We start from the raw sequence: 24,761 nt of genomic DNA on the forward strand, positions 1-24,761 counted from the left end.
GCTCCTCAAAAATGAAAACAATGGTTGGAGGTAGGGCTCAGCGTTAGAGCCCCTGCGTTGCGAGAGGCTCTAAATGAAACCCCAGTACCTCCAAAAAAAATAATTCAAAAGAACATAAAAAGACCTCCAAAAAACCGCAGGACTACGTAAGCACTGTAGAAAGTGGTCCGGGACCAAACAAACTAGCAAAACATGAACAGAACCTAGGTGAATGGCAGACTGTTTATTTTATAAATCTTTCTTATTTCCTAAAGTAAACGTTGGAAGGTTAATCAACTGTTACCGGGAACTTGTGAATTCGAAACGGGGAACTTGTCAATTCCAAACAAGTAACTTGCAATGGTACCTTTGACATAGTTAGGGGACCACTTAAGTCTGCTTTGGGGAAGAAAGCAGAGAAACCGCAGTAAATACGGACCAAACAGACTGGCTCTACCTAACAGTTTCTTGAGCTGAAGTGTCCCAACCCTCAGTTTCCAGGGTTTAGGCCCGTGACCCTGGAACTTCTTTCCGATTGGAGTAAAAATCTGTCGCTCTTATGCCATGCAATCATAACCTTTGTTCGTAGTTAAAGGGGCGGAACTAAACGGAATGTTCTTTGGCCAATTACTTGCCAACTCTTTGGTCTCGTGATCTCCGTTGGGCGAATCAAAAACGGTTAGTAAAGTTATACTACCTAGTCTATGTTTTTCGTAAGACGGTTCTTCCGGTTCTTTTTTCCCTTTCCTTTAACTTCCGGTATGGGCGTTTAGGGCGGGGAATCTTGTAGTCATATTTGTGCGACGAGAGTTTTTATTTCCGGCCCAGGAGATCCGACAAGGCCTGCGGCGACCACAAATAGAGCTACCGCCATCATGTCCGACACGGAGAGCGACGAAGATTCCGCACTTGATGGCCCATTTTCTTTAACCGGTTTTCTTTTCGGCAACATCAATGGAGCTGGGCAGCTGGAAGGGGAAAGCGTCTTGGATGATGTAAGGGCATGGGCGTGGGGCTCGGGCGGGGGAGAGGGTGTGTGTGCCTGAGGCGGGTAGATGGAGAAAGGATGGTCAGAGAACATATGTCCCCTTGCTAGGAGGGAGTCGAGGATCCCATCCTCATACTCTTGGGGAGTAAAGTCGGTAGAGCTCGGATCTGGCAAGGATGGGGAGAAAAGAGAAAATTCGTGAAATGCCGAAGATTAGGGACACGGAGATGGGTGGCTTTTGAGAGAAACTTTGTTCTGCCCCATATCATAGCGGAAAAAATAGTTGAGCCTATTGAAGTTGCATTCGTGCTATTACTGTGAAATCCCTTTTGGAAACGTCTTTATTTCGGTGTGCGCGTGACACACACACACACGGTGACACACACACACACGGTGACACACACACACACGGTGACACACACACACACACACACACACACACACACACACACACACACACACACACACACACACACACACACACACACACACGCGCGCGCGCGCGCGCGCGCGCGCGCGCCTGTCCTGGGACTTGAACTCAAGTCTGGGCGTTGTCCCAGAGTTTTTGCTCAAGGCTGGCACTCTACCACTTGAGTCATGGCTTCACTTTTGGCTTTTCTGGTGATTAATTGGAGAGTAGTCTCATGGACTTTTCTACCCAGGCTGGCTTCAGACCGCTGTCCTTAGATCTCAGCCTCTCAGCCTCCTGAGTATCTAGAATTACAGGCAAGAGCCGCCGGCTCCCGCTCTGGCATTAAGATTTAATTGTTACTTTTGAAATTGTCACTTGGATCATAGTTTACTTTTTTTACTTTGGTGCTCACATTTTATTGTTTTTCACTCTAGCTCCCTGTCCTAGTTGTTTCTTTTGACTCTAGCATTGGTTTTTCAGGAGTGTAAGAAGCACCTAGCAGGCCTGGGTGCTTTGGGTCTGGGCAGCCTGATCACTGAACTCACTGCCAATGAAGAATTGACTGGAACGGATGGTGCCTTGGTAAATGATGAAGGTAAAGTCTGGGTCATGGGCAGTAAGTTGTGGGAGAAGGCCACCCACTTTCTGTACATGAACTTTTTTTTGTTTGTGTCGGCTTTGGGGCTTGAACTCAGGACCTGGACACTGGCTCTTAACATTTTTGCTGAGGGCAAATGTGTCTGGCTTTTTTCTGGTTAATTGGAGTTAAGAGTCTCACGGCACTGCAGGGGCTAGTTTCAAACTGTGATTCTCAGATCTCAGGCTCCTTAGTAGCTAGCATTAGAGGCCTGAACCACCAGTTCCTGGCTATACATGTACTATTTAAAATGGCTTGGTAAATAGCCCACACTGGCCTCTAGGATATGATCCTTCTATCTCAGCTTCTTTAGTGCTGGCGTTACAGGTGTGTCCAGCTATACATGTACTTTTAAGTGTGAATTATCTGCAAGACTACATTGTTTTCTTTTTCTTGGGTTCTCTCCTTGTTACTTACAGGCTGGATTAGGAGTACAGAAGATGCTGTGGACTATTCAGATATCAATGAGGTAGCAGAAGATGAAAGCCGAAGATACCAGCAGACAATGGGAAGCTTGAAGCCTCTTTGCCACACAGGTGATTCTTTGATATTATAGGTCGAACATTTGACCCATTTTCTTGCTATAAACTCTGGGTTATGCTCCATTTTAGTGTCTGCTTTGTGCTGTTGTTCCTGTTCTCTGTGCCTTTATTTTTCCCTTTGTCATTTCAGTTCCAAGTAGCAGCTATCCTCTTGTGTTTTAGTACTCCCCCCCCACCACCACATATTCGGGCTTTTTTTCCCCCCCATACTGTTTATTTCCAAATCCTTGGCTAATAAGTAAGTGTAACAATGCTTTTCTTTTTTTAATTTTTTTTAATTTTTTTGAGTCCGGTCGTGGGCCTGAACTCTGGGCCTGGGCACTGTCCCTCAGCTCTTCAGCTCAAGGGTAGCCCTCTACCACTTGAGCCGCAGCGCCACTTCCGGCTTTTTTCTTTTTTCTTATGTGGTGCTGAGGAATCCAACCCAGGGCCTCATGCATGCAAGGCAAGTGCTCTACCACTGAGCCACCTTCCCAGCCCGTAACAATGCTTTTCTTATCACCTTGTATTTGAATAAAATATAGGGTTTATGGCACTGTTGTCAGATTTTTTTCAAAGTAAAGATTGAAACACACTCAGGTCTTTACCCTCTAAGAATTGATAGTTCAAATAGCATTAATGGTGCATTTTCATGTATAAATGAATACCTGTGCTTTGGGTTCAAATCACGCTCTCACTTGAAGCTAGGTGCTGGTGGCTCACGCCTGTAATCCTAGCTACTCAAGAAGTTGATGTCTGAGGATCACTGTTTGAAGCCAGCCTGGCAGGAGAAAGTGCTTCATACTCTTATCTCCAATTAATCACCAAGAAGCTGGAAGTGTTGCTGTGGCTCAAATGGCAGAGTGCTAGTCTTAAGTAAAAAAAACTCAGGGACAGTGCCCGGCCCTAAGTTCAAGCCCCAGAATAGGCAGAAAGAAAAATAAATTGTAGAAGGCAGACTGAAAAAGTCAAAGACTTCGAAGATGAGAAGATCTAGGTTCTCTATTTTGTTTGGTTACTAGAGTTTGAACTCAGGAACTTAGGCTTGCTAGGTAGCCTTTCTATTACCTGATCCCAGCCTATTTATTTGTTTATGCCAGTCCTGGGGCTTGAACTCAGGGCCTGGGCACTGTCCTTGAGCTTTTTTTGTTCAAGGCTAGCACTCTACCACTTGAATCACAGCATCACTTCTTGCTTTTTCTGTTTATGTGGTACTGAGGAATCAAAGCGAGGGCTCCATACATGCTAAGCAAGCACTCTACCCCTAAGCTCCATTCCCAGCTTTATTTTTATTTGTAAAATATTTATCAGTGTTTAGAGTTGATCCCAGGGCTTTATACATGTTAGGTAAATAAATGCTTTACCATTGAACCACAGCCCCAGCCCCTAAATCCAGTTTTATGGGAAACAGTCAGAAAAAGAATATATTCAATTATGAAAGTGAGCAGAGCAGAAATGAAAGAGAAAAAACTAATATGATTAGGAAAAAGAACAAAAGGGTTCAGACTGCTCTTAGATGGGCTCTATTATTCTATATAAGTATTTGGCTCTACCATGATATCTGATTGCAGAAGCTATGTCTGTATTCCTAAAGGACATGTGTAGTACTTCCAATTATTTTTTTTTTGGGGGGGGAGTCCGGTCGTGGGGCCTGAACTCTGGGCCTGGGCACTGTCCCTCAGCTCTTCAGCTCAAGGCTAGCGCTCTACCACTTGAGCCACAGCGCCACTTCCGGCTTTTTTTCTTTTTGCTTATGTGGTGCTGAGGAATCGAACCCAGGGCCTCATGAATGCAAGGCAAGCGCTCTACCACTGAGCCACCTCCCCAGCCCCTATACTTCCAATTATTAAGAGGTAGAGACAAAGGGTGAACAAATGCAGCAGTGGTACTCACCAGGCACCATGTTAAAAATGAACTGAACAAATTCTGAGTGGGGATGGGAGGGAAAAACAGAGAGTGAGGGAAGGGATGACATTTGCCAAAAAGAAATGTCTTTACCTGTCTTATGTACCTGTAAGCCCTCTGTACATCCCCTTTAAAATAACAATTTTAAAAACTTAAAAAAAGAGATAGATGAAGCTCAAAGCTATTTTATAACATTCTGGATATTGACCAGACCAACTTCTATATTTTATTAGACTATGATGAAGATGACTATGATGCTGATTGTGAAGACATTGATTGCAAGCTAATGCCTCCCCCACCTCCACCCCCAGGACCAATAAAGAAAGATAAAGACCAGGATGCTATTAGCGATGGTAAGTAGAGACTGTCTATTTTTGTCTAGGGAGCAAGTTTTCATTTGTAAGTCCAGATTTTTGGAATGCACATAATGAGTTATTTAAAAGCAATTAAGTTGCTAGAAAAGGATGACACTTGTAGAAATGATTCATGTATTCTCAAATAATTGATTTAAAACATTTGTCCAAGTCGGGCGCCGGTGGCTCATGCCTGTAATCCTAGCTACTCAGGAGGCTGAGATCTGAGGATCCAGCCCAGGCTGGAAAGACCATGAGACTCCTATCTCCAATAAACTACCAGAAAACCGGAAGTGGTGCTGTAGCTCAAGTGGTAGAGCGCTGGCCTTGAGCTGAAGAGCTGAGGGACAGTGCCCAGGCCCAGAGTTCAAGCCCCATGACCGACAAAAAAAAAAAAAAAATTGTCCACTCTTAAAATACTCAAGAAGTAGTAGTGTAGGTGAGTGATACTCAGATTGGCACCCATCAGAATTATCTTCACTCTTTAAAAAATACTACCTATTATCAGAGCAGTTAAGGGACTGAGGTAGGAGGATTGTGAGTTTAAGGCGAGTCTGGTCTACATATATAGCAAGTGCAGGACCACCTGGAGTGAGAACCTTATCTCAAACCAAAAAAAGCTATAAACCATAAAACACATCTGACTCTCCTGTATTGTGTGATTCAAATGATTTAGGGTGGAGCCCAATACTTTTTTTAAAGGTGTTCTCTAAAATTTCTGATATAACTAATCTGGAAATTGGTATTTGGAAACTAAAAAAGACACTCTAAAACATATTATATGTAAATATATATTATATATATTTTATATATATATATACACATATAAAATCTGCATATTCAGAAATTTCAAAGGGTGGTTATCAGTGATCATCTCACTGTTCTTATCCCTATACCAGTAATAACCCTCTTATAGGCCAGAATATTGAGGAACAGTTCTTTGGTCTCCTGTATTTTGAGGCTTAGGTTAACCTAAATTACTCCTTTTAGAGTTTTGAATTATTTCCTTTTTTGGTCTTCAGGGTAAATATCACTATAAACCTTGTATGTAGATCTTGTTTTATGCTAAATAAGCTTACTGTTATCCTGTGGGCTTAATTCTCCAAAATGTTTGTGATCCTTGAACTGGACATGATAAGGTCTGACTGATACCAAGTATTCTATAATTTTGCTGTTGGTCACAACAATGGACACACTATTTGTCAATTATGGAAAGTAGTAAATGTAGTAATAGTGTTTGTTTTCTCTTATCACAACCCTAGGGTACCAGGTAAAAGGTGGGTTGGAGATGATGTGAAATAATGAATTGGATAAGTTTTCTGGGTTGCATATTAGTAATCTGGGTGCTTGGGACTATATCCCCTGCCAGTAAGCTGTACATATAGCCTAGAGTATTCAATGGCTGACATGGAGGAAATATACTTACAGTTACATGCCACAGGAATTTCTCTTCCTTATTGCAGTGTCTGAAGATGGAGAAGGCATCATCTTGCCCTCCATCATTGCCCCTTCCTCTTTGGCCTCAGAGAAAGTGGACTTCAGTAGTTCCTCTGACTCAGAATCTGAGATGGGACCTCAAGAAGTAGCACAGGCAGAATGTGAGGATGGAAAGCTGACTCTACCATTGGCGGGGATTATGCAGCATGATGCCACAAAGCTGTTGCCAAGTGTCACAGAACTTTTTCCTGAATTTCGGCCTGGAAAGGTACTTTCTTTTTTTTTTGCCAGTCCTGGGGCTTGAACTCAGGGCCTGGGCACTGTCACTGAGCTTCTTTTACTCAAGGGTAGCACTATACCACTTGAACCACAGTGCCACTTCCGACCTTTTCTGTTTATGTGGTACTGAGGAATTGAACCCAGGGCTTCATGCATAGTAAGCAAGCACTCTGACACTAAGCCACATTCCCAGCCCTGGAAAGATACCTTCTAAGGAGAATACCCAAATTTTAAATTACTGACCTCTTATAGTTAATTGTATCATGGTGTTATGACGCTGAATGCAGAATAAATGATATCTGATGATTTCCTTATTTACTGACATTTACTTGCCTATTTAAAACCTTTTTATTTTGGCCAGTCCTGTGGCTTGAACTCAGGGCCTGGGCACTGTCCCTGAGCTCTTCAGCTCAAGGTGAGTACTCTGCTACTTGAACCATAGCACCACTTCTGGCTTTTTCTTTATATGTGGTACTGAGTAATTGAACCTAGGGTTTCATGAATGCTAGGTAAACATTCTGCCACTAAGCTACAATCCCAGCCCCTATCTAAAAACTCTTTTTTTTTTTGTCAGTCGTGGGCCTGAACTCTGGGCTTGGGTGCTGTCCCTCAGCTCTTCAGCTCATGGCTAGTGCTCTACCGCTTGAGCCATCGCACCACTTCCCACTTTTTCTGCTTATGTGGTGCTGAGGGATCAATCGAACCCAAGGCCTCATGCATGCAAGACAAGCACTCTACCACTGAGCCACCTGCCCAGCCCAAGAACTCTCTTTGTTTTATTATTTTATTTATTTATTTATTTTGTCAGTCGTGGGGCTTGAACTCTGGTCCTAGGTGCTGTCCCTCAGCTCTTCAGCTCAAGGTGAGCGCTCTACCCCTTGAGCTATAGTGCCACTTTAAGAACTCTTTTTAATCAGTCATACCACTTGAGCCACAGTACCACTTCGTTTTCTGGTGGTTAATTGGAGATAAGAGGCTCATGGACTTCCCTTCCTGGGTTGGCTTTGAACTGTGATACTCAGATCTCAGCCTCCTGAGTTGTTAGGATTGCAGTCTTGAACCACTGATGCCTGGCTTCTAAAAACTCTTAATGAAGCTGTGTGCCAGTGCTCATGTCTATGTTCCTAGCTGCTCACAGCTGAAATCCAGAGAATCATGATTTGAGGCTAGGTGAGCAAAAAAACCAAAAAACAAAAAACAGCTTACAATATTTCCATCTTCAAAATAACTGGCAAAAATGCTGAGCTAGAGGTATGGCTTTACTGGTAGAATGCCAGCTGTGTGCTGAGAGCCAAGTGAGTATTAGTACCCTTAGTTCAAACCCTGATCGTGGGGAGAAAAGTTTTTAATGTGATATTAGTTTGTTTGTTTTTTGGTCAGTTATGGGGCTTGAATTCAGTGCCTGGGTGCTGTCTCTGAGCTTTTTTTACTCAAGTCTAGAGCTCTACCACTTTGAGTCACAGCACCACTTAAGGTTTTCTGGTGGTTTATTGGAGATAAGAGTCTCATCATCTTTCCTGCCCTGGGTTGGCTTTGACCTGTGATCCTCAGATCTCAGCCTCCTGAGTAGCCTAGGACGACAGGTGTGAGCTACCAGTGCCCTGGATCCGTAAGACTCTTATCTCCAATTAACCACCAGAAACGGTAAGAGGCACTGTGGCTCAAGTGGTAGAGTACTAGCCTTGAACTGAAGACCTGAGGGACAGCGCCCAGGCCCAGAGTTCAAGCTCTATGACTGGAAAAAAAACCTAGTGCTCTACCACTCGAGCTATAGCTGTACTTTCAGGTTTTTTTTGCTGCTTAATTGAAGATAAGAGTCTCACAGAGTTTCTTGCTTGTGTTGGCTTTGAACCTTGATCCTCATATCTCAGCCTGAGTAACTAGTATTATGGTATTAGCTACCAGCACCCAACCTTATGTAGTTTTGGGGTTTTTTTTTGTCAGTTGTGTGGGCTGAACTCTGGGCCTGAGTGCTGTCCCTCAGCTCAAGGCTCAAGGCTAGCGCCCTACCACTTGAGCCACAGTGCCATTTCTGGCTTTTTCTGTTTATGTAGTGCTGAGGAATCGAACTCAGGGCCTCATGCATGCAAGGCAAGTGCTCTACCACTGAGCCACCTTCCCAGCCCTGTTTTTTAAGTTTTTAATAAAAACTACATAAGGGGGCTGGGAGTTGACTCAGTGGTACAGTGCTTGCCTCGCGTACATGAGGCCCTGGGTTCGATTCCTCAGCACCACATAAGCAAAAAGAAAAAAGCCGGAAGTAGCGCTGTGGCTCAAGTGGTAGAACGCTAGCCTTGAGCTGAAGAGTTGAGGGACAGCACCTAGGCCCAGAGTTCAGGCCCCACGGTCCCCCCTCCAAAAAAAAAAAAACAAAATAAAAAACTTAAAAAACAGTTCAAATTACTAAAGTTTGCTCACTTCCATGGTATTTTTTTTTTTTTTTTGTCCGTCATGGGGCTTGAACTCTGGGCCTTGGCACTGTCCCTCAGTTCTTCAGCTCAAGGCTAGCACTCTACTACTTGAGCCACAGCACCACTTCTGGTTTTCTGGTGTTTTATTATAGATAAGAGTCTCACAGACTTTCCTGCCTGGGCTGGGTTTGAACTGTGATCCTCAGATCTCAGCCTTCTTAGTAGCTAGTATTATAGTGTGAGCCACTGGTGCCTGGCCATGGTAACTGTTATAAATCTGAATACTTGATTCCTCCCCTTACAATTGACTAGATCCTATTAGAGAATTTCAGACCTGAATGAGACTATATTCATATCCAACATTGATTACTAGCATAGTAATGTGTCCTGTGTTCTAGGTATTACGCTTCTTACGTCTTTTTGGACCAGGGAAAAATATTCCATCTGTTTGGCGGAGTGCTCGGAGAAAGAGAAAGAAGAAGCACCGTGAACTGATACAGGAAGAGCAGATCCCTGAGGTGGAGTCCTCAGTAGAAGTAGAAATGAGCCAGAAATCTTTGTGGAACTATGACTATGCTCCACCACCACCTCCAGAGCAGTGTCTTTCTGATGATGAAGTAAGCAAAAACACAGACGTTGGATTATAAAGCCTACAAGAGGAAAACATAGAGTTGAAAATAACACCTTACAGGCAGAGTTCTATGCTAATTATTGAGTAATTCTGAGTTAAATCCAGTATCTTTCCCTTTCTCATTGTAATTGACAAGTATTTGATAGGGAATTGAAGTGAGGCATGAGGGTGGTGCAGATATTGGTACACTACTAAATAGTAATTGATTCACCACTACATGTAAATGATAAATGTGCTTTAATATTTCTGCATTTTTTACATCGTAACCCCAGGTGAAGATTCTTGTTCAAGAATCATCCTAGTGTCCCATCTAATTCACACTCCAGTTGTTAAATTGTTAATTTCTTATAACCATAGGACATCTGGGATATGGAAATATTTCTCATTCTACTTCTTTGCTACAGATCACAATGATGGCCCCTGTTGAGTCGAAGTTTTCCCAGTTAACTGGAGATACAGATAAAGTGATGGATACAAAACCAAGAGTGGCTGAGTGGCGTTATGGGCCTGCTCGACTGTGGTATGACATGCTGGGTGTCCCTGAAGATGGCAGTGGGTTTGATTATGGCTTCAAACTGAGAAAGAATGAGCATGAACCTGTGATAAAATGCAGGATGATGGAGGTAAGCAGCTTTGATATATAAGAAGGGATTCTATGTGTTCACAGCACTGACATTTTTTTTTTTGGGTCCAGTCATGGAGCCTGAACTCTGGGCCAGGGCACTGTCCCTCAGCTCTTCAGCTCAAGGCTAGCACTCTACCACTTGAGCCACAGCGCCACCTCCGGCTTTTTTTGTTTTTGCTTATGTGGTGCTGAGGAATCGAACCCAGGGCCTCAGGCATGCAAGGCAAGCTCTCTACCACTGAGCCACCTTCCCAGCCCAGCACTGACATTTTTATTAATGTTTTCAGTTATAAAAATCCTAGGTCAGGTTGCTTTGATACGAAATTTAGGTGTTTAAGCCTTTGCTTAGTACAGTACAGTAAATCACCTTGATCCTATAAGGATCTTGTTTATCAATTGAGTGCTGTTTTATACTAGGAAAAGAAGAGGCAGCTAATATTCCCTTATCAGTTAGTTCTCACAAGCACCACTTTTTGGTTGATGGGCCATGTTAGGGCTTGAATTTAGGTCCTTTTGCTTTTCTTTTCTTTTCTTTTCTTTTCTTTTTTTTTTTTTGTCGGTCATAAGCCACCTTCCGAGCCCTCCTTGCGCTTTTTCTAGGTAGGTACTCTTACCCCCTGAGTAAGGCCTGCAGCCCAAAGTTTTTGTGTTTCTTTTTTCAGTGTTAGGGATCAAACTCAAGCCCTCACCAATGCTGGTCCCTACATTCTCAGCCCTAAAATAATACATTAGATAATGTTTCATGAATCTGATTAGGGATTTATGTCGGGACTTTGGCTAGTGACCCATGAAGGATTTGTTGTTCTTTAGGATTTAAAAAAGCTTGAAGAAAGCAATGGAATTGATCTTCTGGCTGATGAAAATTTTTTGATGGTGACTCAACTGCATTGGGAAGATGATATCATCTGGGATGGGGAGGATGTCAAACATAAAGAGACAAAACCTCAGCGGGCAAGCTTGGCAGGATGGCTTCCTTCCAGTATGACTAGAAATGCCATGGCTTACAATGTTCAGCAAGGTATGTTCTTGTGCCATTTATGTCTAGCATACTACTTTTTTTTTTTTTTTTTGGTCGATCGTGGGGCCCGAACTCTGGGCTTGGGCACTGTCCCTGTGCTCTTCAGCTCAAGGCAAGCGCTCTACTGCTTGAGCCACAGTGTCACTTCCGGTTTTCTAGTGGTTTATTGGAGATAAGAGTCTCACTGACTTTCCTGCCCTGGCTGGCTTTCAACCACGATCCTCAGATCTCAGCCTCCTGAGTAGCTAGGATTACAGGCGTGAGCCACTGGGTGCCCAGCTTTAGCATACCACTTTTTATCTCAGTTATATTAAATAATTTTTTTAACTGTATTTTTTTTTGTCTTTTCTTTTTTGGTACTGGAGATCGAACCCAGGACATTGCACTTGCTAGGCAAGTGCTTTGCCACTGAGCTACATCCCAGCCCCATATACTAAATAATTTTAGCTGTGATCTTTTGGCGTGTAGAGATAGTGAAGTATCTTGGGATCTGAACTCTGATTCTTAGTATATAATCTTTTCCCCTCTTAATAGTTAGGATGGGTCCTGGCTTCTTAAAACGTAAAAGCCTTGGGCTGGAAGGTGGCTCAGTGGTAGAGCACTTGCCTTGCATGCTCAAGGCCCTGGGTTAGATTCCTCAGCACCACATAAGCAAAAAGAAAAAGCCGAAGTGGCGCTGTGGCTCAAGTGGTAGAGCGCTAGCCTTGAGCTGAAGAGCTGAGGGACAGCGCCCAGGCCCAGAGTTCAGGCCCCACGACCGGACCCAAAAAAAAAAAAATGTAAAAGCCTTTTTTGTGTTTGGTCCTGGAGTTTGAACTCAACGTGTGAATGCTTTCCCTGAGCTTCTTTGCTAAAGGCTACTATTCTACCACTAGAGCCATAGCTCTACTTCTGGCTTTCTGGTGGTTCATTGGAGACAAAAATCTCACTGGCTTTCCTACCCAGGCTAGCTTTGAATCCCAATCCTCAGATCTCAGTTGAAAGCCATGTTGAAGTTAATGATGTCTGAACTATAACAATACTCATCTTCCTGGCATATTTTTGTTTCCAAAGCACCTTCATCTTTGTAATTCTAAAATTTACTTTTCATGGGCTGGGAAGGTGGCTCAGTGGTAGAGCGCTTGCCTTGCATGCCTGAGGCCCTGGGTTCGATTCCTCAGCACCACATAAGCAAAAAGAAAAAATCCGGAAGTGGTGCTGTGCCTCAAGTGGTAGAGCGCTAGCCTTGAGCTGAAGAGCTGAGGGACAGCGCCCAGGCCCAGAGTTTAGGCCCATGACCGGACACCTCAAAAATAAAATAAAATTTACTTTTCTTCTCCTTAAGTTAAAAGAAGTTAGCTTAAAAAAAAAAAGTATGGGCTGGGAAGGTGGCTCAGTGGTAGAGTGCATGTCTTGCATGCATGAGGCCCTGGGTTTGATTCCTCAGCAGCACATAAGCAGAAAAAAAAAGCCAGAAGTGGCACTGTGGCTCAAGTGGTAGAGTGCTAGCATTGAGCTGAAGAGCTGAGGGACAGCACTCAGGCCCAGAGTTCAGGCCCCACGACCAACGCCTCCCCCCACCCCCAAAAAAAGTCTCAAGGACTTTCCTGTCTTGGCTGGCTTTGAACCACGAGCCTCCTGAGTAGCTAGGATTACAGGCATGAGCCAACCGGCGCCTGGCCCCCTAGTTCATTTTTTTATCTTTCTTTTTTTTTTTTTTTTTTGGGTTCGGTCGTGGGGCCTGAACTCTGGGCCTGGACGCTGTCCCTCAGCTCTTCAGCTCAAGGCTAGCGCTCTACCACTTGAGCTACAGTGCCACTTCCGGCTTTTTTCTTTTTGCTTATGTGGCGCTGGGGAATCGAATCCAGGGCTTCATGCATGTAAGGCAAGCGCTCTACCACTGAGCCACCTTCCCAGCCCTCCTAGTTCATTTTTATATGCAATGTTATATTAGTGTCATTTTTTTTTTTTGTCAGTCATGGGGCTTGAATTCAGGACCTGGCCATTCTCCCTGAGCTATTTTGCTCAAGGCTAGCTAGCATTCTACAATTGAACCACAATATCACTTCCAGTTTTCTGGTGGCTAATTAAAGATATGAGTCTCACGGACTTTCCTGCCTGGTCTGGCTTTGAACTGTAGTCCTCATATCTCAGCCTCCTGAGTAGCTAGGATTACAGGTATGAGCTATCAGTGCCCAGCTATACTGTCTTTTCCACTTAGATACTTTTCTATGTTATTTTCAAAGTTCTTACCAAAATGTCTAATGACATAGGAAGCATATAAAATTAGCAGAATAGAAGATATGAAACAAAAAGCATATTTGATGTCTCATAAAAATGGGAAAAAAACCCACAGGGATGCTAGAGTTTCTTTTTTTCTTTTTCTTTTTGGCCAGTCCTGGGCTTGAACTCAGGGCCTGGGCACTGTCCCTGCACTTCTTTTTGCTCAAGGCTAGCCACTCTACCACTTGAGCCACAGTGCCACTTACAGCTTTTTCTGTTTATGTAGTACTGAGGAATTGAACCTGGGGCATTATGCATGCTAGGCAAGCAACTCTACACTAAGCCACATTACCAGCCCAATGCTAGGATTTCTTTTTCTTTCTTTCTTTCTTTCTTTCTTTCTTTCTTTCTTTCTTTCTTTCTTTCTTTCTTTCTTTCTCTCTCTCTCTCTTTCTCTCTTTCTTTCTCTCTCTTTTTCTTTCTCTCTTTCTCTCTTTCTCTCTTTCTTTCTTTCTTTCTCTCTTTCTTTCTCTCTTTCTTTCTCTCTTTTTTGGTCTGGTCATGGGGCCTGAACTCTGGGCCTGGGCACTGTCCCTCAGCTTTTCAGCTCAAGGCTAGCACTCAACCACTTGAGCCACAGCGCCACTTCTGGCTTTATTTTTTCTACTTATCTGGTGCTGAGGAATCGAACCCAGGGCCTCATGCATGCAAGGCAAGCGCTCTACCACTGAACCACCTTCCCAGCTCAATGCTAGGATTTCTAAATGAAATTAAAAACAAAATGACAAGCCGGGCGCCGGTGGCTCACGCCTGTAATCCTAGCTACTCAGGAGGCTGAGATCTGAGGATCGCGGTTCAAAGCCAGCCCGGGCAGGAGAGACCGTGAGACTCCTATCTCCAATAAACCACCAGAAAACCGGAAGTGGCGCTGTAGCTCAAGTGGTAGTGCGCTCGCCTTGAGCTGAAGAGCTGAGGGACAGCGCCCAGGCCCAGAGTTCAAGCCCCACGGCCGACCAAAAAAAAAAAAAAAGACAGTAAAAATGGAAAAGAGCTGGCTCTATAAATAGAAAACTGCATAAGAGATAGTATATTAAGAATTTACAATGGATATTTTCAGTTTGTAAGGTTATATTACAGACAGCTTCTTTTTAAAAATTATATATATCAGCATTCCTCACAATTTTTTTCAGTTTACCCACATTGCTTCTGTAATTTTGACTTAGAAAAAAACTCAAGGTGTCTAAATTTTCTTTGGAAACAGAATTTTATTATGCCTTGAACTCTTTGTCCTTTTATTGCAGCATCCTAAGTGCTGGGATGATAAACTTTCAGTATTGCGGGCAGAATGTCTCAAAATGTCTAGCTTTCAAAATGCCTGCTAAAATTGTCTATTATAGTGTGTGTATATGTGTATGTGTGCGTGCATGCATGTGCACATATGTGCATGTGCCAAACTGTGTCTTGAAGTTAGGACCTTAGTTTTCTTGCTTGGCTTTTTTTTTTTCTTTTCTGGTTTTTTTTTGGGGGGGGGTCAGTTGTGGGGCTTGAACTCTGGGCCTGGGCACTGTCCCTCAGCTCTTCAGCTCAAGGCGAGTGCTCTACCACTTGAGTGACAGCGCCACTTCTGGTTTTCTAGTGTTTTATTGGAGATGAGAGTCTCACAGACTTTCCTGCCTGGGCTGGCTTTGAACCATGATCCTCAGATCTCAGCCTCTGGAGTAGCTAGGATTACAGGCGTGAGCCACCGTGCCTGGCATTTGGCTTTTTCACTCAAGGCTGACACTGTGCCACACCTTTACTTCTGGATTATTTTTGATGGTTAATTGGGGATAAGTTTCACAGACTTCTCTGCCTAGGCTGGCTTTGAACCATGATCTAAAGTGCTCAGCCTCCTAAGAAGCTAGGATTATAGGCATGAGCCACCCACCAGTGCTTGGCTTACAACTTCTTTTATGTGTACATGTGATACTTGCATTTGCATTCACTGTTATGCAAGTGGGTATTGCCCATGGTAGCAAGTACGCCATCTCAGCCTCCCAGGATTAGGGGAAGACAGGCAGAAGCTGAAATAAAAATATTAGTAGCTACTCTTTATTGAGTTTTTAAAAAATCAACATTGGAGGTTAAACATAGGGCTTTGTTCTTGCTAGATAGGTGCCCCTCCATTTGAGCCATGCCTGAAACTTCAGCCCATATCTGAAACATTTTTTTCCAGTCCTGGGGCTTGAACTCGGGATTGGGCACTGCCCCTGAGCTTCTCTTGCTCAGGGGTAGCTCTCTACCACTTGAACCACAGCACTACTTCCAGCCTTTTCTGTTTATGTCGTACTGAAGAATTGAACCTAGGGCTTCATGCATGCTAGGCAAGCACTCTACTACTAAGCTGCATTCCTAGCCTCTGAAACATTTTTTTAAAAAACAATTATATTGTATCTGGTGGTTGCTAGAGTTATGATTGTAAGGGGCATAAATGTTTTTTCTATTTCTTTCTCCTCTTTTTAGTACTTTTTACTTTGTTTTGTCTAGGTTTTACAGCTACTTTGGATGATGACAAACCTTGGTATTCCATTTTTCCCATTGACAATGAGGATTTGGTATATGGACGCTGGGAAGATAATATCATTTGGGATGCTCAAGCTATGCCCTGCTTGTTGGAACCTCCTGTTTTGACTCTTGATCCCAATGATGAGAATCTTATTTTAGGTATGTCACTGGCAGAGGCCAGTGTTCTTTGTCCATCTTTGAAAGGTCTGCTGATGAAGTCAAAGAGCAAGAAGAAATCACAAAAGTTGGAAAAGGTCAAAATTAGAAACTACTCATTAACACTTTGAGAGAGCAGGGTTGTTGATGTCATTTTCCAGTATTTCTATTCTCAAAGAAAACTCATGTAGGAATATTGAAAGTAGCACCTTTAGCATGTCAAGCACATACTTTTATCACCTTGAATTATGGACTAGAAGTGTTCTGGGTGTGAGATCTAGTTAAGAACTGGAAAAATGCCAGTGAAAAAATGTAGATATTCAGGAATCCAATTCCAGAGTCTTTTATATTTCATTCTCAGAAATTCCTGATGAGAAGGAAGAAGCCACTTCTAATTCTCCCTCCAAAGAAAGTAAGAAAGAATCATCTCTGAAGAAGAGTCGAATTCTTTTGGGGAAAACCGGAGTTATTAAGGAGGAACCACAACAGGTATGTGAGGACAAAAGGGACTTGGTGTTTATAAGAACAAAGACAATGAGGAAGGTAGTCTGACTGAGGTTTGTTTGATGATTTATCATTAGAACATGTCTCAACCAGAAGTAAAAGATCCATGGAATCTCTCAAATGATGAGTATTACTACCCCAAACAACAAGGCCTTCGAGGGACTTTTGGAGGGAATATTATCCAGGTACAAATTCCATTTTTTCTGTTGTGGTAATGGGGAACCTGCTGCTTTGCTCTGATGTAAAACATGGGGAAATCTCACCTGGAATGATTCATTCATATTCTGAATCTTCTATGACCTCTTTTAGCATTCAATTCCTGCTGTGGAATTACGTCAGCCCTTCTTTCCTACTCACATGGGACCCATCAAACTCCGACAGTTCCATCGTCCACCACTGAAAAAGTATTCCTTTGGGGCACTATCTCAGCCAGGCCCCCATGCAGTTCAGCCTTTACTAAAGCACATCAAAAAGAAAGCCAAGGTATGGTTGACCCATGGATAGAAATATTGTTACAAAAAATGTTATAGAGGAAATAATTCTGGGTATTAACTTGTTTTAGAAAATTATTTTCTCATGTGATAGAATGCTGTTTTGGTTATTTAGGAGAGTGTCTTTATTAGAACATGCATATAAAAATACCTTAAAGGTAATGTGTCATAATGACTGCAACTTTTAAAAATGTTCAACTAAAACCTATAGAAAGATAATTATAGATAAATTTGGGAAAAAATCTCTAGATAGAAGGATAATAGGTATTCATATTTTCAGCTTTACTAAAGTTAGAAAATTTTCACAGTGAAATTCAAAAATAAGATAAAGTATTTTTGATACTTGAATTAGATTGTCATCAGTGTGTATATTGTCCTGTCAGGAACTAGACTGTGTTTTCTTTGTCTTTCACAGATGAGAGAACAAGAGAGACAAGCTTCGGGTGGTGGAGAAATGTTTTTTATGCGCACACCTCAGGACCTTACAGGCAAAGATGGAGACCTTATTCTTGCAGAATACAGTGAGGAAAATGGGCCCTTAATGATGCAAGTTGGCATGGCGACCAAGATAAAAAACTATTACAAACGAGTGAGTCTGTGCTAAAAAAATTTTTGTTGTTAATATAGCTGAAGATATTTAACAATAATCTATGAACATGTATTTTATCTTTATATAGTTTATATATTTTTATCTTAATGTTAACGAATGCCATGTTTATGGAACATTATATATATGTGTATATATATAAATATATATATATATATGTATATATTTATGTGTTGATTATAGTAACTGAGTTTGCTGTTTGTCTCATAGAAACCTGGAAAAGATCCTGGAGCTCCAGATTGTAAATATGGGGAAACTGTTTACTGCCATACATCACCTTTTCTGGGCTCTCTCCATCCTGGCCAATTACTACAGGTAATGAATTCTTTTCTATTTTTACTCTCTCCTAAGGAAATTGATAGAAAGAAACTGACTTTGACAGAGAGAACTAACTTCAGCTGATTAAGATACTACTCATATATCAAATATGGACGAAATCATAATGCAAAATTATTTTTCTTGAAACTGGTTTCTAGTTATGTTATATAATTAGGGTAAATACAATTTTTGAATACATAGGGATAAGCTCAGTAATATCTGGATGGTTTAGGAAGTCAACCTTGGATTAATAATGTAATATAGTTTATGAATATTTTAAATTCTACATGTGAAATTGATATATTTTGGTGACTGGAGATGTTGCTTGATAATAGAGGGCTTGTCTGCTATGAGTGAGGGCCTGAGTTCTGTTTCTAGCATTGCAAAATAAATGGAAAAATTTGTTCACAATTAGTTGTGATCAATGTGTTTTCCTACCATAGTGAAATGTTTCCTTTTTCTTCTTTGTTTGAATGGGTATAGAGAGCCACTCTGTTGAAGCTTGTGCATCTTTGTTTTTTGGGTCTTGGGTCTTGAACTCAGGACCTGAACACTATCCCTAAACTTCTGTGTTCAAGGCTAGTGTTATACCACTGGATCCACAGCTCCACTTCTGGCTTTTTTGGTAGCTTATTGGAGATAAGAGTCTCATGAACTTCCCTGTGTGGTTGGATTTGAGCCAGGATCCTCAGATTTCAGCCTCCTCACCTAGGATTACAGGCATGAGCCACTGGTACCTGGCAGCTTGTGTATCTTTTTTAGGGGGGGCCGGTCGTGGGGCCTAAACTCTGGGCCTGGGCACTGTCCCTCAGCTCTTCCGCTCAAGGCTAGCGCTCTACCACTTGAGCCACAGCTCTACTTCTGGCTTTTTCTGCTTATGTGGTGCTGAGGAATTGAACCCAGGGCCTCATGCATGCAAGGCAAGCACTCTACCACTGAGCCACCTTGTGTTTCTTTAAGGGGAAATACAGAGGTCCACAAATGGCTTGAGGAAATCTGTAGCACTACCCCTACTTTATTTTTTCTCCCATTTATCTTGGCCATTTGTAGCCATTTCCTTTAATCTTGTTGTAGTTAGTTTATTCTACCATTATTATTGTTTATTCTCCTAAAGCATTTTATCTGAGACTGACCTTGAACCATTATTGTCTGGAGCTCTGTCTCCTGCATATCTAGAATTAGAGATGTGAACCACTGTGTCCAGCCAAAGTCCTTTTTTTGTTGTTGTTGTTGGTTGAGGGACTTGAACTCTGGGCCTGGGCATTGTCCTTCAGCTCTTCAACTCAATGCAAACGTCTACCATTTGAGTCACAGTGCTACTTTTGGTTTTCTGGTGATTAAGTGGAGATAAGAGTCTCATGGACTTTAATGTCCAAGCTCGCTTCGAACCTTGATCCTCAGATCTCAGCCTCTTTAGTAGCTAGGATTAAAAATATGAGCCACCAGCACCTGGCTTAGTTTTGTGCTTTTTTGGGTCAGTTCTGGGGCTTGAACTCTGGGCCTGAGCGCTGTCCCTCAGCTCTTCAACTCAAGGCAAGTGCTTTACCACTTGAGCTACATAAAGCGCCACTTCCATTTTTTTCTGGTGGTTTATTGGAGATAAGAGTTTCACGGACTTTCCTGCCCCAGCTGGCTTTGAACCACGATCCTCAGATCTCAGCCTCCTGAGTAGCTAGGATTATAGGCATGAGCCACTGGCACCCAGCAGTTTTGTGCTTTTTAAATTTTTTTTTCTAGTCCTGGGCCTTGAACTCAGAGCCTGGGCACTGTCCCTAAGCTTCTTTTTTTCAAGGCTAGTTCCCCCCCACTTTTTTTTCAAATTCTTTATTCTGATTAAGTGATTACATAATTTCCCAAATTTTACAGTATGTAGGATAGTGATGCTTAGTTAAAGTCACAAACACATTCTAACTTTCATGGGGCAAATTGTCTATTGTGGTCTATAACATTTATGAGTTCTATGAGCTTTGCAATATAGTTATTTCTTCCACATTGGGTGATATGTACATTTTTTTTGTTTTGTATAGCATCAGCTGTTCCCTCTTTCCTACTTGTTCCCTCCCTCCCATCACTGCCATTGAGTTGCTTAGTTCATTTTGATCAATGTCCAGTGCAGCTGATGGTTCCCACTGTTGTGTGTTTTCTCCTGATTTCCTCTAGGTCTGTGTCTTCCTCCTAGTTTCCCTCTGGTGTGCACATATAATCCATATATGTGATCTGCAGCATGGGGTTATTTAGTAGTGATTTGACCAGATGAGTGGAAGTCCTTTGTTTCTTAAGTCTTGTTAATTTTGTCATAATCATCTTACATTTTGGATTTAATATCCACTTATCAGGGAAACCATGTGCCGTCTGTCTCTTTGCTCTTGGCTTACCTAGCTCAACATGATTTCTTCTAGCTCCATCCATTTACCTGCAAATGCCATTATTTTGTCCTTTCTGATGGCTGCATAATATTCCATTGTGTATAGATACCACAATTTTTGGATCCATTCATCTGTGGTGGGACATCTGGGTTGTTTCCATATCCTGGCTATTGTGAACAGTGCTGCAATAAATATGGAGGTGCATGTGTCCTTGTATCCTGGTTCCTGTTTTTCAAGATAGATGCCTAGGAGTGGTATGGCTGGGTCATAAGGGAGGTCAATATTTAGCTTTCTGAGGACCCTCCAGACTGCTTTCCAAAGTGGTTGTATAAGTGTACATTCCCACCAGCAATGTAATAGGGTTCCTCTTTCTCCGCATCCCCTCCAGCATTTGTCGTTGGCTGACTTGAGGATGTGAGCCATTCTGACTGGGATAAGGTGGTATCTCAGGGTTGTCTTTATCTCTTCTCTAAGAAGTCTCTCTTTAGTTCCCTTGCCCATTTAGTAATTAGTTTGTTAGGTTTGGGAGGGATTAGTTTCTTGAGTTCCCTTTATATACTGGATATTAACCCCTTGTCTGATATATTGCTGGTAAATATTTTTTTCCCAGTTAGTTGGTTATCTTTCTACCTTGGTTGCTATAACTTCAGCTGTGCAGAATTTTTATTTATCCCATTTGTCAAGTCTCTCTCCAATTTGTGACCCTGGAACTCTGTTCAGGAAGTTCCTACCTGTGCCTATAAGTTCAAGTGTCTCTCTTACTCTGTCCTGCAGTAGTTTCAGAGATTCAGGTTTGATATTAAGGTCTTTAATCCATTTTGAGTTGATGGTGCATGGTGATAGTCTGGGGTCCACTTTTAGTCTTCTGCATGTGGCCTCCCAGTTTTCCCAGCACCAGTAGTTGAAGAGGCGGTGTTTCTTCCACTGTATGTCTTTGGCTCCCAGGCATGTGGTTTTATTTCTGGATCTTCTATTCCATTGGTCTTTGGATCTGTTTTTGTGCCAGTACCATGCTGTCTTTGTTATTATGGCTCTATAATAGAGTCCGGCATCGCGATCCCTTTTTTTGTCTTTTTTGCCTAGAATTATTTTGGCTATTCTAGGTCTTTTGTTGTTCCATATGAATTTTTGGACTGTTTTCTGTATTTCAGAAATGTATGTCATTGGGATTTTAATAGGAATTGCATTGAATTTGTGTATTAATTTTGGCAGTATGGCCATTTTTACTATATTAAGTCTGCCTATCCAAGAGCATGGAAGGTCTTTCCATTTACTGGTGTCTTCTGTAATTTCTTTCTTTAAGTTTGTATAGCTTTTGTTAAATAGTTCTTTTACATCTTTGGTTAGGTTAATTCCTAAATATTGTATTTTTGGGGAGGGGGTTATTGTGAATGGGATTGCTTCCTTTATTTCCCTCTCTGCTTGTACATTGTCAGTGTACAGGAAGGTGACTGATTTTTGTGGGTTGATTTTGTATCCTGCTACTTTGCTGAAATGATTAAATTTCTAAGAGTTTGGGGATCGAGTTTTTGGGATCATGAAGGTCATCTGCAAAAAGGGATAGTTTAACTTCTTTCCCTATGCGGATCCCTTTAATGTCTTTTTCTTGCCTTATTGCCCTGGCTAAGGGTTCCAGGACTATATTGAAGAGGAGTGGAAACAGTGGGCATCCTTGCCTTGTTCCTGATTTGAGGAGAATTGATTGTAGTTTTTCCCCCATTAAGTATAATATTGGCTATTGTTCTGTCGTCTATGGCTTTTATTTTATTTTATTTTTGTCTGTCGTGGGGCTTGAACTCTGGGCTTGGGCACTGTCCCTGCGCTCTTCAGCTCAAAGCTAGCACTCTACCACTTGAGCCACAGCGCCACTTCAGGTTTTCTGGTAGTTTATTGGAGATCACAGTCTCACAGACTTTTGTGCCCTCATGCCCAGACTGGCTTTGAGCTGGCTTTGAACCGCTATCCTCAGATCTCAGCCTCCTGAGTAGCTAGGATTACAGGTGTGAGCCACCGGCTCACGAGGGTCTGGACTTTTCTGCCCAGGCTGACTTTAAACCTTGATCCTATGGATCTTCGCCTCCTGAGTAACTTGGATTACAGGCATGAACCATTAGCATCTGTCTCACTTTTTTATTTTTTAAAGTTTTTTTGTTGATACTCTTAATAGACATTGGGTAAAAATATCTAACCTTACTTGGTATTCTATGTGCTTATTTATTTTATTGAATAGACCTTAGATCAAGGGTGGGAATTCTTTGTTTTGGAAAGGGCCCTTTGGATACTTAGAATATCATTCATGGGGGCTGGGAATGTGGCTTAGTGGTAGAGTGCTTGCCTAGCATGCATGAAGTCCTTGGTTCAATTCTTCAGTACCACATAAACAGAAAAAGCCAGAAGTGATGCTGTGGCTCAAGTGGCAGAGTGCTAGCCTTGAGCAAAAGAAGCTCAGGTACAGTGCCCAGGTCCTTTGTTTAAGCCCCAGGACTGGCCAACAAAGAAAAAGAACATCATTCATGGGTCATCCAAAATTATCAATACAGGCAGTCAGCAAGAAACAGACAAGAAGCATGAGTGTCTGTCCCACCATGTACCAAATGATTTCTTGGGCCATATATCCCCCTACCTTAGATAATCTAATGAAGGTAAGAAAGCAAGTTGGGCACTGGTGGCTCACTACTGTAATCCTAGCTACTCAGGAGGCTGAGATCTGAAGATCGTAGTTCAAAGCCAGCCAGAGCTGGAAAGTTACTATGAAACTCTTAGCTCTAATTAACCACTAGAAAATCTGAAGTGGTGCTGTAGCTCAGCGTGGTAGAGTACTAACCTTGAGCAAAAGTGTTCAGGAACATGCCCAGGCCCTGAGTTCAAGCTCCATGACCGACAAAAAAAAGCTTGATTTCCTTATTACTTTATTAATTTCCTAGATTAATATAATTTTTGTGTTTTTATTTGTTAGGCTTTTGAGAACAACCTTTTTCGTGCTCCAATTTATCTGCATAAGATGCCAGAAACTGACTTCTTGATCATTCGAACAAGACAGAGTTACTATATTCGGGAACTGGTGGATATTTTTGTGGTTGGCCAGCAGTGTCCCTTGTTTGAAGTTCCTGGGCCCAACTCAAAAAGGGCCAATACACATATTCGAGACTTTCTACAGGTAAGAATGGAGGAATAAGATGCACATAAAAAGTGTGTGTGAAGGGGACTTGGAATGTAGCTCAGTGGTAGAGTGCTTGCCTAGCATAAATAAAGCCCTGGGTTTGATTCCTCAGTACCACATAAACAGAAACAGCTGCAAGTGGCACTGTGGCTCAAGAAGTAGAATGCTAGCCTTGAGCAAAAGAAGCTCAGGGACAGTACCTAGGCCCTGAGTTCAAGCCCTAGGACCAACAAAGAAAAATGTGTGTGTGGGTTCCAAGGAATGTTAGGAAAGATGAGACCTAATCAGAGTTGACCAGGAGAAAGGAGCCTTGATGAGAACTTCTACTCTTTACCTGATAACATACATTTGTTTTATTGGGCAGGTTTTTATTTATCGCCTCTTTTGGAAGAGTAAAGATCGGCCACGGCGAATCCGAATGGAGGATATAAAAAAAGCCTTTCCTTCCCATTCAGAAAGCAGCATCAGAAAGAGGCTAAAGCTTTGTGCTGACTTCAAACGCACAGGTTATCAGTGTGGCTACTTTTTTATCTTCTAATTTTTTCCTAATTCCAAAGATTTACAATGATTTTCAGTTAAGCAATAAACATGTATCTAGTAAAATAGGAAATATTGGCTGGGAAGGTGGCTTTGCATGCATGAGGCCCTGGGTTCAATTCCTCAGCACCACATAACCAGAAAAAAAAAAGCCGGAAGTGGTGCTATGGCTCAAGTGGTAGAGCGCTAGCCTTGAGCTGAAGAGCTGAGGGACAGTGACCAGGCCCAGAGTTCAGGCCCATGACCGGACCCCCCCCAAAAACAAACAAACAAGTATGTGAGGCCCTATGCAGGGTGCTGGTGGCTCACACCAGCTACTCAGGAGGCTGTGATCTGAAGATAATGGTTCAAAGCCAGACGGGGCAGGAAAGCCCCTGTGAGACACTTATCTCCAATAAAACCACCAGAAAACTGGAAGTGGCACTGTGGCTCAAGTGGTAGAGCACTCACCTGGAGCTGAAGTGCTGAGGGACAGTGCCCAGGTCCAGAATTCAAGCCCCACAACTGACCAAAAAAAATGAGGGCCTGAGTGCAAGCCCTAGCACTTGTGTGCACGCACGCACACATGTGCGCACACACGCGCATGCAGGAGAAGGTAGCAAATCTTATAACCGTGGAAATGCAGGCTCTTTAGTTTTCTTAATATAATTTTGTTTTTTGTTGGTTGTGGGGCTTGAACT

The 24,761-nt window shown here is 42.4% G+C and overlaps 1 protein-coding gene across 5 annotated transcripts in view; it reads left to right on the forward strand.

Moving 5' to 3' along the window:
* The first annotated feature begins 610 nt into the window (after positions 1-610).
* Taf1 (TATA-box binding protein associated factor 1) overlaps positions 611-24,761 on the forward strand; it is a 123,021-nt gene continuing 98,870 nt past the window's right edge. For 3 of the 5 annotated variants that reach the window (XM_070040315.1, XM_070040316.1, XM_070040314.1), the window contains exons 1-16: positions 808-974; positions 1,860-1,974; positions 2,436-2,552; positions 4,676-4,795; positions 6,259-6,500; positions 9,321-9,539; positions 9,958-10,176; positions 10,989-11,196; positions 15,925-16,101; positions 16,460-16,587; positions 16,680-16,787; positions 16,912-17,085; positions 17,509-17,682; positions 17,911-18,015; positions 23,341-23,541; positions 23,909-24,050. In XM_070040315.1, the coding sequence (XP_069896416.1) occupies positions 855-974; positions 1,860-1,974; positions 2,436-2,552; positions 4,676-4,795; positions 6,259-6,500; positions 9,321-9,539; positions 9,958-10,176; positions 10,989-11,196; positions 15,925-16,101; positions 16,460-16,587; positions 16,680-16,787; positions 16,912-17,085; positions 17,509-17,682; positions 17,911-18,015; positions 23,341-23,541; positions 23,909-24,050 (2,569 nt within the window). In that variant the 5' untranslated portion in view covers positions 808-854. Of the gene's footprint in view, positions 658-807; positions 975-1,859; positions 1,975-2,435; positions 2,553-4,675; positions 4,796-6,258; positions 6,501-9,320; positions 9,540-9,957; positions 10,177-10,988; positions 11,197-15,924; positions 16,102-16,459; positions 16,588-16,679; positions 16,788-16,911; positions 17,086-17,508; positions 17,683-17,910; positions 18,016-23,340; positions 23,542-23,908; positions 24,051-24,761 lie in introns of those variants that run through there. The other 2 variants (XM_070040318.1, XM_070040317.1) reach the window with 2 other exon arrangements.

The sequence above is a fragment of the Dipodomys merriami genome, unplaced genomic scaffold, assembly GCF_024711535.1.
Source record: "Dipodomys merriami isolate MVZ:Mamm:240054 unplaced genomic scaffold, mDipMer1.0.p SCAF_3, whole genome shotgun sequence".
Lineage (NCBI taxonomy): Eukaryota > Metazoa > Chordata > Mammalia > Rodentia > Heteromyidae > Dipodomys > Dipodomys merriami.